Source organism: Crocodylus siamensis, chromosome 1 (assembly GCF_052110815.1).
Source record: "Crocodylus siamensis isolate JL-2025a chromosome 1, ASM5211081v1, whole genome shotgun sequence".
NCBI lineage: Eukaryota > Metazoa > Chordata > Crocodylia > Crocodylidae > Crocodylus > Crocodylus siamensis.
Window position 1 is genome coordinate 33,763,693 of NC_143395.1, and position 13,536 is coordinate 33,777,228.

Sequence of the window (13,536 nt, forward strand, 5' to 3'; positions counted from 1 at the left end):
CCATTTGTCAGGCTGCTTATTCATTATAAACATTCTCAGAATAAAACAAGAATGAAGAAGGATGAGACATTTTATTTTGGTCTGGCATCAAGCCTGAAATGTAAGAGATGACGCTTCAAAGAAAAGCTCTTGCAAATTTCTAATTACACTTTAAAAATCCTACTCATAAAACTCCTACTCATTCTACTCATCCTTCTCATACTTTAAAAATCCTATTCATCTTCTGAAATGGAGTGTTTTCCTCAAAAACATGAATCTCATCCTTTTTTGCTTGGGTGAAAAAACTCCCAAGATGTAATGTAGCCTTCAACATCCATATCAGGAAAGCTTCTTCTGTAATGGCCCTAAACCTCTTAGCATTTTCTGTCTTCATTTTTTTTTTCATGGTTTATCTTGCCCATGTGCAAGTATAGCAAATTATATCCTGGACTTAATTTTTGTCAGTCTATTATTAATAAAGTAAACAAAAGAAATACCTTATAATACTGGACTGGGTGTCTTCTCTTAATTTCTGTCCCCAAAATCATAATACTTTCTGTCCAGCAGTGAAAAACATGATATGATCTTCCCCCAAAAAACTCACAGAAAAAGGCCCGTCCCAAAATAAGCTTTTCCATAACCCCACCCCACCAAACAGGAATGAAAACACTAACTTAGTAGGTTGCAAAGACTTAAGAATTAACCATAAATGCACTGGGACTAAAGTCTCCACTTTTTTCCTAATTCCTTTAGATGTCTCTGGTGACCAGGGAAATATGAAGAAAGAAAACATAAACATTGGTGGAAGAAAAGAGGAGCAGAAACTGAGAGAGACTCCAACACAAGGAGGTCTTCTGAAATGAAGACCGACAGATTGAGAGGAAAGAAGATGGGATTATTGATAGGATTTTCAAAATTTTCTCTCTCAGATGCTTTTGATAATCCAACCCTATATTTTCACTACCCATCAAAAAGTTATTAAAAATGGAAAAGTGTGTGTGAGAGAGAATGAGAGCGAGAGAAGCCAGTGTTAACAGATTGTTAGGGTTGCATGTATTCTTAAATAGAGGATAATATTTTTCAGCAGAGACCATGAGGCATTCATTACACAGGTATGCTCTATGAGGATAGATTAGGGATACATAATTAATGAGTCTGTAGCATTTCTTCCTTCAGTTTATCCATAGCTACTTGTTCCAGGCCTAGTATCCTTGTTTAAGCAGTCTTCTTTTAGGCTTCTGCTACTGGTATCCTTGACCAGACAGCAACATGTTCCCCTCTTTGTCTTATTCTCCCACACTAGTCTAGTTCAACCCTTAGCTCTCAATCTAAAATTTCCTCCCCAGGCTCCCTGCCTCAATCTCCTCCTTCAGTCTCTGCACCTTCCCCCATTTCAATTTCTCAGCCTTCTTCATGTCAGTCAAGTTGCTCCCTCCTCATTCTGGGTGAGCAACAATAGCAAAACAGGAGATGCAACCTCCCTGGTTGCTTAGGGAAAGTCCCAAATTCTTCAAGCTCAAGGTTCTGTCAGTATGGACAATTTTTTTGTCCCTGATACAAAGTATGACCCTGATCAAAAAGACTTGAGTTGGTTAAAAATTTCCCAGCAGAGTGATTCCCATTATAAAATGTCAGTTCATCTCAACCAATGTACTGAAGTACACTTTTATGGTCAGGCTTTTTATGGAAAACTACCTTGCTTCTTCCCAGCTGCCCTACCTGGAATTCCAGGTTCCTGACTTTTTGGCCACCTGGAGGGGACTGCTTGAGAGGTAGCAGCTCTTGCTCCTGAGCTCATACCTTGGTGGCCTTCTTAAGAGACCGAACTTCCAGGGCTTCCAGGCTCTGGGACAGTCCAACTCACCGGGCCAGGACTCCCAAGGCCAGAGCTCCCAGGGCTTCTAAACTCCTCACAGCACAGCAACCATTGCCTTAGAGTCAGGTTTCCTACCTTCCTGGCTCCTCAGCAGACTGGCTATCCAAAGAGCTTCAGTTCTTAGGCCAAGGTGGCCTAGCATTCCTGTCTCTGTAGAGTCTTGGAAATACTTCAAAAAGGTCCAAAGGGAATGTCATGTTTACTTTTTCTCAATTACATTTCGGAATCCCTATTGGATGGGCAATATCAACTTTTCATTTTTCATTCCATTTGGGAACAAAATTTTATTTTGAAATTCTGCAGCTTCCCACAAAAGTGTAATTCCAGTTTCTCAACAATTCCAGTGCTAAGAATGTATTTAATATAGGTAAAGTATCTTTTTCTTTTATGCTTTCCTTAGAAATGGCTAAACAGTCTTTGCTGAAAATTTTCTTAAAATTCCATCTGAAACTATGTCCACCTTGGAAAATTTTAGTCCAAAAGATGCAAGTGGAAAAGTCATGAACAACTGAAAAACAAGTCACAGTGGATGTATTAGACAATTTTATCAATAATATTTCTATCAGGTCCATTCAGAAATTATACAAGAATCAATTCAGACAGACAGACATCCTTATCTGTTATCTGTTTAGGATACACTTGATTCTTTTTAAATAATGCAAAAAAATCCTTGGGCACTTATACATATTATGACAGCATAGAGAGGGGTTGTTAACCGGGGCACGTGTACCCCCAGGGGTACTTAGAAAGGCCTAGGGGGTATGTACAAACAGCTGGGAATGGAGCACCACCACCCACCACCTCGTGCTGCTGCCTCCCAGGAGCAGGGCCAGGGTGGGGCAAGGGCAGCAGCACCCCTCTGCAGGCCATACAGGCACTGACTGGCCAGCTGGATGCAAGGAAGGCTGAGGGGGGAAGCTCGCATGCAGTGGCCGCTACCGCCACCCAGCACCCTGCACTGCCACATACATCTCCCTACTCCATGTCTAGCCATACGCCACCCTGCTCCCTCCACTCTGTGTCTGCCCGCCAGACTCATCAAAAAAATTTTTTTTTAAAGTTGAAAACCCTGCCATAGAGGCTAAAATAATAACAAGACACTGTTTAAATACCAAATAAATAAGTATAGTTTAATTACATATTTTTGTGCTTACTTTTAAAATAGACCTTGTCTCATTACACATTTAGTATTTTTTTCCTATATCTAAACTAATCCTTATTTATGTGAATATCTTTCCTATTAGTCACTCTTTGCCAAATACTTTGGACAGAAAAATTTCAACATCAGAATTTCACTCAAACTTAGATTAGCCTATATAGTATCTAAAGCAGGAAACTATTTGCTTGCATCACAGCAATGCTTCTACTCTGTGACTAGATGATTGAAATATCATAAAAAGTACACCAAGAATTAATTCATTCTAAGTTTTAAACAGTGAATACAATCAATGTTTTTCTTCTGCATGTGACTCTAAAGAGAAGGTAGGGAAGGGTGGGTGGAAACTTAGGGCCCTGCTACATGTTTAACTTAAGCTGGATAGAAACCTTCTATAGAGTTCTTAGTGTCTGAAAATGTATATAGCTGGTTGGCTGTTTTTATAGCTGGATAATCATTTTTACCATAGGATAACTATTTTGTGTGTCTGGTCCACATTTATTGCATGATTTACCAGTCAATTGTATAATATATATATAACATGTAATGGCAGAAGAGACTGGTTCAGAGGCATGATCTTTCACAGGCAACCGCCAACTTCATCAGATACTTCATCAGACTGATAAAATAGGCTATGGTCTACAAAGGCTCATGCATCTGTGAACCATTTAGTTTCTAAGGGTGCATCCACACAAGCACATACATGAGCTTTACAGCATCTCAAAGGCTTTGAGATGTACCTTGTGCATGTGATTTGGATCTCTGTGCTGCAAATATGCAGTACAGAACCAAATTAGGTCCTGGGAAATCCTGGTATATAAATAAAAAAGCACGCTGAAAAAAAATGAGGTGGTGCACATAGCAGCAGCAAGTGCTGCCTGAAACTGGAGCCTGGCCAGCCAGACCTATGTTCCAGCTGCTGGCCAGGCTCCATGTGCCTGGATCTCCACTGCTGCAGCTCTGGGAGGCCCCCAGGACTCTAGGTAAGGCTGCTGGTGCCAGCCCAGGAGCTAGCCCACACTCTCCTACCCCATCCTAGGCAATTTGCCCGATGCCAGAGTGTGCATGCAGGGTCATTCCCCGGGGACAACTAGTAGTGGCACAAATAGCATCTGGACACACCCTAAGGTGCCACCCTGCTTTCCTTCTGCCTGACTTCAGACTAACACAACTAACCACCTCTCTGCTCCTGTGAATCTAGGCATCCCTAAAACAAACTGCATTACGCTGAGGAAAGTAAAAATCCCCTGATGTAAATGTTGGTTATCAATGTGTTGGACTCAATAAGCCAGCTGAGATTCAAATCCCTGGAAATGCTTTTCAGTCAACTCTGATAAATTTTTTATGCCCACCCTTTATAAATGATATTCTTTTTCTATTTTTTTTGTAGAATCTACTTCTTTTCACTATGCTACATAAATCATGGAATGGATACACACCTACATTAAATAATAAAGTATATTACATTGTAGTCTATATTATGTAGGTAAGCATTCAAGAGTAAAATTGCTGCTTTTACTGGTATCTTCTCACAATGAGAAATATTGTGGAAAGGGGAAAGATGATCTGTATCCATTAATTTCCTCTTACCTAATGGGAGCTTTAGAAATGATGGAGCTTCCCTGAGGTACTGAACAGTGATGGTAACTTCATCGCCAGCATTTCTGAGTAGATGTACCTGTCAGTATGACAAATAACAGGTACTTTACCAAAGAACAGGGCACAGAAAGCAAAGTAGTCTACAACAAAACCTACATCTTCGTTGATCTGTTAGAAATCCAATACTAATGATTATTATTGAAATGAAAAATATCTTGAGGGTCAAGCCACACCAACAAATGATGAAAGCAGGTATACACATGATTATTAAACATCTAAGAAATTAAAAGTAAATGGATACCCTGAGTTTATATAAAGTCTGAATACAATATCTGAAAATTATTTTATGCTATACACCTGTCACAGGATGGTGAATAACGTGTATATATTTCATACTATATAAAATGATCAAAAATGGTTATTACATTATTTCTCTCTCTCAGCTGATAAGAATTGGTAGTAGGCTCTTGTTTTTCTTGGCTATCCAGAGCAATTAAGCTTAGCTAACAATATAGAAGAGACTAATTTTAAATATATATTGAACTAAATTAATAAAAAAGGTGTGATCCCTCTGGCTTTTTAGTATACTAAAGAGGGAATTTTTGTTCAGATACTCAGAAAAAGAGATCTATGGTGGATCTAAACTTCTCTTAAGTGGGGAGACTGTATTTCCCGGCTCCAGAGCCTGGAGGTTCCAAGGGAATATAGCATAAATGGTACTGAAGCTAGCTATATTTTTTTTTATTTCTTTCTTCCATATTTAATACCAGTACTCTACAGGGATGACATAGGGGCTTGATCTTGTGTGCTAGAAAAGGGAGCTGGCAGCTCCAAAGTGATCATGCCGATGGAAGAAAATTGTTAGTATGTGGTTCCAGAGCCTAGTGAAGGAAGGAAGGGGGACTGAGGCTAATGTAAGAACCACTGGCACTATTTGTATTGAAAGGACCCTTTGCCCAGTAAATGTTTTAACATTCATTCTTTAGTTCCTTTATTCAAATTTCTCAGCAACTGATGATTATGACCATATTTACTCAAATAGAAAATGACCATGGTTGTAAGATGATTCCCCAATAATTAGGATCTATATATGAAAAAAATACATTTGTTATAATTTTCCAGGTATAAAATCTGATTTTTGGAGGTTTGCCTTCAATTTGTCCTCCTCCTACTGCTACAGCAAGGAAAGTAAATCTGGGGGGTCAGGTAGTGCCTCACCCCAACTTTTTTCCCTGGTAGCCCCTTCCCTCTCTCCTTACTGTCAAACCGTGTTCTCCCTGAACACACAGAATTGAGCAACACATTTGACAATAACAGCCTTGAAATTAAACATAACTGTAGCAATTTGCATATAGTACCCATAAACTTAGCTCATCCAGAATTGATGTATGTTACATGTTTCTGAAACTAGTGCAAGATTTATCATATGTACTCCATACACACACTGTTAAGCAGCACTTTGACACTTACTTATTATATGTAAAACAAACCATGTAATAGATTAGTCCAAAGCCAAAGATTGCGATTTACCACATAGTTCATTGGGCTGGACCCCACCAGAGCAAATCCTCAAGGGCATTTCAAGTCATAGTGACCCCACAGCTCAGCACTGCTCAGTATGGATATGTACTTTAGATCCCACACACAAAGGATCCACGTGCTACTCAGCCTCCCACTCATGACTAGAAGTGGATGTTCTTATCTTGAGTCCTAGAATCCTCTAAAAATGTCTACACAGATAAGGGGAAGGGCAACATGGTCTGGCTTTACCTCATGAAGGGTTGGGCCATACTAATCATATACACCAGGCTGAGAGAGGAGGCAATGGAAGGATTCTGAGTGAACTGCTTGGGACCTTATTTAGTGATATTTTCCAGGCATTTAAAGCTGGTGAAGAAACAGGAATTATTGGAAAAGGGAAAGAAAAGCACAGCTCAGCTGTGGGAGTAAAACATATGTAAAATAATGGCTTCCCAAAAAAGTGAGAGGTGGAGGGGTGGGGGGGCTGTGCTTAACAGGCTCTACCCTATGTTTTATTCAGATGGGCTGTACTAACCTTTCTTTCCCACCAGTGGCACAGCTTCTTGGCCACCTTTGGCTAGGATCAAGTGCAGTGCCCAGATGGAGGGCCCAGTATACTGCCTGGATTGATGCCAGAAGCTCTGGAGGGATAGTGACAGAGTACTGGGATGGAGAAGAAGGAGGAGTTGTCAGAGCCTAGAAGAGCATCAGTGGTGGTCTTGGAGAGGGGAGTAACAGTTCTGGATGGGAAAGTTGGACCAAGGGATGAGAAATGAATCGGAGAGTGGAAGCCATGTTCCAGTGTCTGATGGAGGATAGACAAAGGTGAGGAAGAAAGGATGAAAGAAAGTAGGAAAGAAAAGTGTGGTGGGTTTGGTGCTGTTGGAGAAGGCTTTATTGTGAGGAAAGAGTCCAGTCAGCAGGAAGAACAGGAGAAGAGGAGAGGAGATCAGGAAGGAGAAATGAGGAATGAAACAGTGATTGAAGGGAAGAGAAAGACTGATGGGAGGAATAAACCAGATCTACAAAGAGGAAGAAGATGGGAGGAAGCAAGAGATGGAGCACCAGGCATGTAATCTACACCTGAGAGTAAGAGCAGTAGTAACAGGGGAAGGGGAACAGAGAAGTCAGACAATGAATAGATATGAATTTATAGAATCTTTTTTTTTTTTTAAGTTTTGGATGTTAAAGTGGAACATCTGAATAGCCTGGCCACCTGTCTTAACTGGAAGTCTTGGGAAATTTCATACTGGAGTTAAGAAGGTTAGGAGTATTCTTTGGAAGATGTATGCAGCAATGGGTCAGAGAGAAGAACTGAAGGGGTTAAGTTTTATTGTAGGAGAAGAGACAAGAAAAAGGACAATAATTATTTGACTGTGCATAACCATGCTTGAGATGGGAGAGAGAGAGAAATGGTTGTAAAATTATGTACCAAAAGTTAGGTATGTTGAGAAGATATATGATCAATACGGTATATGGATGGGATTGTAGACAGCCTGGGTGATAATTGGGATGGAAGAAAGGAGTCCTGGTAGAATAATACACCTGCTGGCAGTATTCCAAGTAGGGCCATAAAGAGCATTTACAATGTATTTCAAACAGCCTGAATTCTGTAGCAAGCGTGAACAGGAAGGATACTTGCCTGCATACTGCCAGTATACAATATTCTACAGATGTGAAGGGAAAGGGTACAGGACAGTGGAGTACCAAGAAATACTGACATGTATTATTTGTGGGGAAGAAGGACATGTACAGTGCCAATGCCTGTGGTCCTTCTCAGATAAAGCTAGATCTACCGGGGAGCAGCAGAGAGAGGAAAGGAAAAGTGGAGAACAAGATAATGTTCAGTTAGAATGCATGACAGTGGAGGAGACACCACAAAAAGAAAAAGCCAGGGAGGAAGAGAGGAGTGAAATTTCAGTAGGCTAAGTGGAGCAGCTAGCAACAGAGGAGGGAAGAGAAGGCAACATACATGGAAAAAGTGACTTTGATACAGAGGAGAGAGAAGGAAAAGAGGAGAGAATGATACAGAAAGAAGAGGGAGGAGAGAGGATTTGGCCAAAGAGAAAGAAGAAGAGTGCTGGATTGGGAAAAGAAATCACATGCTATGAAGCTTAGAAAGAAGCTTCATAGTTTCATAGTTGGTAGGGTCGGAAGGGACCTGAGCAGATCATCAAGTCCAGCCCCCTGCATAGCAGGAAAAGGTACTGGGGTCAAACAACCCCAGCAAGGTGTTCGTCTAGCAAGTTGGACAAAGAGAGAGGGGGACTGATTAACGAAAGCTCATTGGAGCAAATGCAATCTGGGTCTAATGCAGAGGGGAAAGTGGGGGGCGGGGGAGGGGGGAACAGAAAGAGATGGGAGAGGGGAAAGGGAAAACTTTTTTAAATGGTAGAGCAATAAAACAACTGGCAACGACTACTATGGAGATGAAACCAGAGGGAGGATTAGACCTAGTGGCATCAAGCCACAGCATAGAAGACTCAAAGTGATAGAGATTTGAAATTTAAATGGACAAGCATGATTTTGTATATTACATTTATAAATGTCGGAAGTGTGTTATTGAGGAAAAGGTGGGATAAGATTATTCCCATATTGAGTGGGGTCAAATCAAACATAATATATTTGCAGGGGAAAGGGATTACAAGCATTTTGTAGAGAGATGGGGATAAGGACCATTGTAGTGGGTGGGGACAATTGTAAACAAAGGGATTTTGTTCAAGAGTGAGAAAGTAGAAGTCTGGCAAGTGCAAATGATTGTGGAAGGGAGACTGAAATGGATGGTGATGAAGTTTGAAAAGAAAGTCTTGGAAATTTTTACTAAAAAAAGAAAAGGAAAGGAAAGAAATTGGAGGTGTATGTAGGTGTAGGTAGGTACCAAATTCCAGTGGGGAATTTTAACTGTATTATTGAGAGGGGGTATAGGAGAGGGGAGGGAGGATAACATATCAATGCCAGATTTGGAAAGCCTTGTGTCTACTTGTTTTATAAGTATGTTCTGTAAAGAGACAATGAAGGGAGTGGGGAACACTCCATATTTCTATTATTACCTTGCAGGAAGAATGTTAAGGAGAATGGGGGAGACTGGAAAAAGCTATGGGTGTGGCAGCTACCAGCCCACTATGCAAAGCTGGAGAACTTTGTATAGGTAAATAAATTTGAGGGACTGGGATAAGATTGCTTGAAAGACCATAAGAAGGTGATTAATACGATAAGAAAGATAACGATAGTTAGGGATTTGACAGACAGACAAATGGCAAGTGTGTGGAAAGAAGTGATAGGATAGCTTGAAAGGAGAATTTACAGATATCATATGGATTATAATGTGGAATATTCTTCCTGTGAGGGGCATTCAGCATAAATGGGGTTTGGTAAGACTGGCAGCATAACTGAGAGAGGGATGTGGGGCTGAAGAATCTGTACTGCATGCACTTTTGGGCTACCCTTTTGCATAAGGTGTATGGGAAGGGGTGAATCATTTTCTGGGGGAATCAATATGAACTGTGACTTAACGTATGAAACTAAGTTGTATGGGTTAATGCCCCAAAGGACTGGAGACATGGAGACTGAGAGCCATACTACTTTGTGCAACAGTAGCAACATGGAAAGTCAGAAACCTCCTGTTGATCAAAGGACTGGCTTTTACAAAGGGTAAGTACAGACAGTCAAAAAGCCTGAGGATGAATCAATTCAATCTTCACAGGTTAGTCTAAGATGTGCAGATTTAACCTATATACAAGTGAACACACATTCACTTTTGATTCTGGAAATGCAGTCACATGCCTGCACTGGCCCAGGCCAGAAGCTGAATGGTGCTAGAGCATGCCACCCTGCTTAGCTGGAGCAGACAGCTTGGGTCAAAACTAGTCCACCCACCCTGTGAGAGGGAGGTTTTCAGTGGAGGTGTAAAGCATTCTGGGATGCTGAGGGACTATCAGTTAACTTGAATCTGGAGGGGATCTGGGACAGAAGTTAAATAAACTAATGTAACCTAAATTACTGAAGTCTGATACTACATCCATCCAGGTTTATCTTAAAATAGGTTTGGCCATTTTGAAAGCAGTTTATATCCACTGAACTTCCAGACTAGGGACAGAAGTTACACATAAAGTGGTTTAAACCTGTAAAAGAAGTTCAGTGCACATAAACCAATTTCAAAATGTCTAAAACTGGTTTAAGACAAACCTTGTTGAATGCAGTATCAGGCTTAACTGATTTAGTCAAACCAGTTTATGAAACTTCTGTTCCAGACCCCTTCCTTAAGTTAAATCAGTCCCCCAGTATCCCAGCATGCTTTCCAGCCCTGGGCTGGAATGTGACCTGGGCTGGCCCTGCCCCTCTGTTCCTTAGCTAGAGCAATGAAAGCTGGCTCACTGGATGGCTGACTGCACCCCCCCCCCACCTCAAGGCAAATCCCACCTGGGGTTTAGGGACAGGGAGAGGGGTTAAACTCACCTTCCACCAAGTACAAAGCTGCCTTGCCCTGCTAAAGTTAGTGCTGGCTGTGACTGTGGACTACAAATCCCAGAGGCACCTGGAAACAGGAAAAGGAAGTGGTAAGCAACCCCATAAAGTCCTGCTGCTCTCCTTCTGAGAGACATCAGGAGGTTGTGGGGGGGCGGGGATGGTATCAGGAAAAGTAAATAAACACACCTCCCAGGCTGTGTTTATAATTTTCAGTTTATAGTTTTTCAGAGAGAGAACTATTCTTATTCTAGCTTTTATGAAATCAATGTTACTATCTTCCCCTGCCCAGGCAGAGCACGGGTTGGGGCCTAGCCATGCCTCTTCTGCTCCATCAGGGAGGTGGGGGAAAGCCTTGGAGTGGATGGCAGGCATGCTCTAGTGCCCCCCTATCTTTTGGCTTGAGCCACTGCAGGCATGTGGCTGTATTTCTTGAATCAAAAGTGAATGTGTGTTCATTTGCTTATCCATTCAATCTCTTCAGCTTAGAATCATTGAATCATAGAAAATTAGAGTTGGAAGGGACCTCAGGAGGTCATGTAGTCTATCCCCCTGCTCAGAGCAGGACCAGCCCCAGCTAGATAATCTCAAAGCTTTGTCTAGCCAAGTTTTGAAAACCTCCAAGGATGGAGCTTCTACCACCTCTCTGGGTAACTTGTTCCAGTGTTTTACTACCCTACTAGTAAGAAAATTCTTTCTAATACCTAACCTAAACTTCCCTTGCTGCAACTTGAGATCGTGGCTCCTTGTTCTGCCATCTGCCACCATTGAGAACAGTCTAGCTTCAAACCCCGCCCTTTAGGTAGTTGAAGGCTGCTATTAAGTCTCCTCTTCTCTAGACTAAATAAGCCCAGTTCTCTCAATTTTTCCTCATAAATCATAAGCTTAGACTAATCTGCAAAGACTGAATCACTTCAGCCTGGCTTGCAGGTGGCTCATGAGAGGTTAGTATGTTAATGGTAATAAGGGGTATAAGAAGAACAAGGTATTGTTGTAGGGGTGGTGGTCAAGTTTTTTGTTCATGTAGTTTCTTTTAGTTATTTTGTAATAAAAAATAAAAATTTCCCATCAGCATGTTTACCCAATGTAGACCATGTGTTTTACAATCATACTCAATGTTGGCTACATTTAATCAAGGTCATAGTTGGTTTCCATTGCTGAGCATACGCTGCTTTTGGCAGCAGTTTAATGACAGACCATGCATTTAGTGAGGTTTCCTTGTATGCTATTATAAGATGAGGGGAATTTCCCCTTATGCCAACTGGGGGGAAACCACCTCATCTTGCATTTAAGTCAATACAGTATTATTTTTAATTATAACTCTGTAATAATTCTCAAGCCTCATATTGTTTACCTTTACCTAAATCAAGATTCATTGTTTCAGTCATTCCAGCAATACAATTTGCTTAAACTCCACCTTTGAGCCTGATTCATTCTCCTATGTCCAAAACTGACCCATCCAGCCTTGTTTCATAAGCTAAATTGAGCACATCTAAGGAAGCCTTTTCCATTCACATTATCAGAGAAGGGGAAAAAAAAGTATGGAAGCTCAGAACTTCAGCAAGTGGAAAGTCATTATTAATCCATCCTTCCCACTCAGTAAGGATCTGAGAAGAAAGAAATATGAACAAAGCAAATTGCACAATTCCTTAAAATAGAATGTTTTATGATTGTAGATCAGCTACTTTGTAAGAAGTGTTGGCAAATTCAAGAAAATTCACAGTAATGATGCTCTGACTTTTAGGCACAGAAAGTTTTAAGAAGCAATGTTGTATCAATTAGGTCTAATTATGACTACTGACTGTGTCCAGTGTCAGAAGATTCTATAATGCTACATAGTAGAAGCTGTCATTGAATAGTATTGGATTGTATCACAATCATTAATGGATTTTATTTCAACATCATGGCTGTAAGGAAGCATTATTCTAACTGTAGTGGCATGGATGTCTATATTAAATTACTTGCCTGAGAAAAGGCTGACTGATAATTCAGTCCAGTTCTTCTTTGCCACGGTAGCCAGTGCTTTCTTTGCAATGTAATCCTCTTAATATATGTATAAGGTGACATGAAATGTTAAATTTTAGTAAGAGTTGAGGTAAAATTTCCTGAACTTAGTTCCGTTTTGGAAAACACTAGATATATTGGAGCTGAAAAAATAATATGGGAGCCTCATTTTACAGGCCAGTCTATTTAAGGAAATACACTTATGATACAGGTGAAGGAAATGGGTAGTAAAGTCTCGTACATTTTTAAATGAGTCATTATTTATTTTCCTTATTCATCTCAGGCTGATGAATGTGGCTTCCTGAACTTCATTAATATCCACATTAGGATTGAAACAAATTGATGTGCTGTTCCCAGACCAGTCACATCACCTAATCAGTGTGTACTATTTAGGTTATTCTGCAGGTTAATGAAGCCTTCAAAGCCACATCTGATGTTTTTAAATTTGGCAAATACATTTTCTAAGATAAAAAGAGTACATCAAGTGCCTGCTCCATTCCAAAGGTGGAATGACAGAGATTTGGATTCATTAACCAAGACGGTAGAATATGGATAAATTGCTTTTTAGTGGCTTTATAAAGTTTAACAGTGAATTATATTATAGTGACTATATTAATGAGTTAACAATTGATATTTAAAACCAATTGATGCAATTCAGTTCCCAAGTTTTTTACTATGCGCAATTTAAAAAAATGTGATAGACAGTAGAAGAATAAATGAAATTGCCTAATTTTCCTTTCATCCATGTAAGGATTACCAAACATAGTTTCACGGAGTCAAACCTCAGGCAAAGTATACAGCACTATTACCTACCCTCTTGAGCAAGTTGACTCTACCTGCAACAGACTATAACAGTAAAGAGAGGGGGAAATTTAGTTTTTTAGCAACGGGGCAAATATTGCCATGGTCTTCAGTTACTTCTAAACTCACTGTTTTT

General features: G+C 40.4%; 1 protein-coding gene across 1 annotated transcript in view; it reads right to left on the minus strand.

Annotated features, from left to right (window-relative positions):
* SNTG2 (syntrophin gamma 2) overlaps positions 1 to 13,536 on the minus strand; it is a 597,901-nt gene that overhangs the window by 204,050 nt on the left and 380,315 nt on the right. The window contains exon 7 of the mRNA XM_090031379.1: positions 4,602 to 4,689. Within this exon, the coding sequence (XP_089887505.1) occupies positions 4,602 to 4,689 (88 nt within the window). The remainder of the gene's footprint in view (positions 1 to 4,601; positions 4,690 to 13,536) is intronic.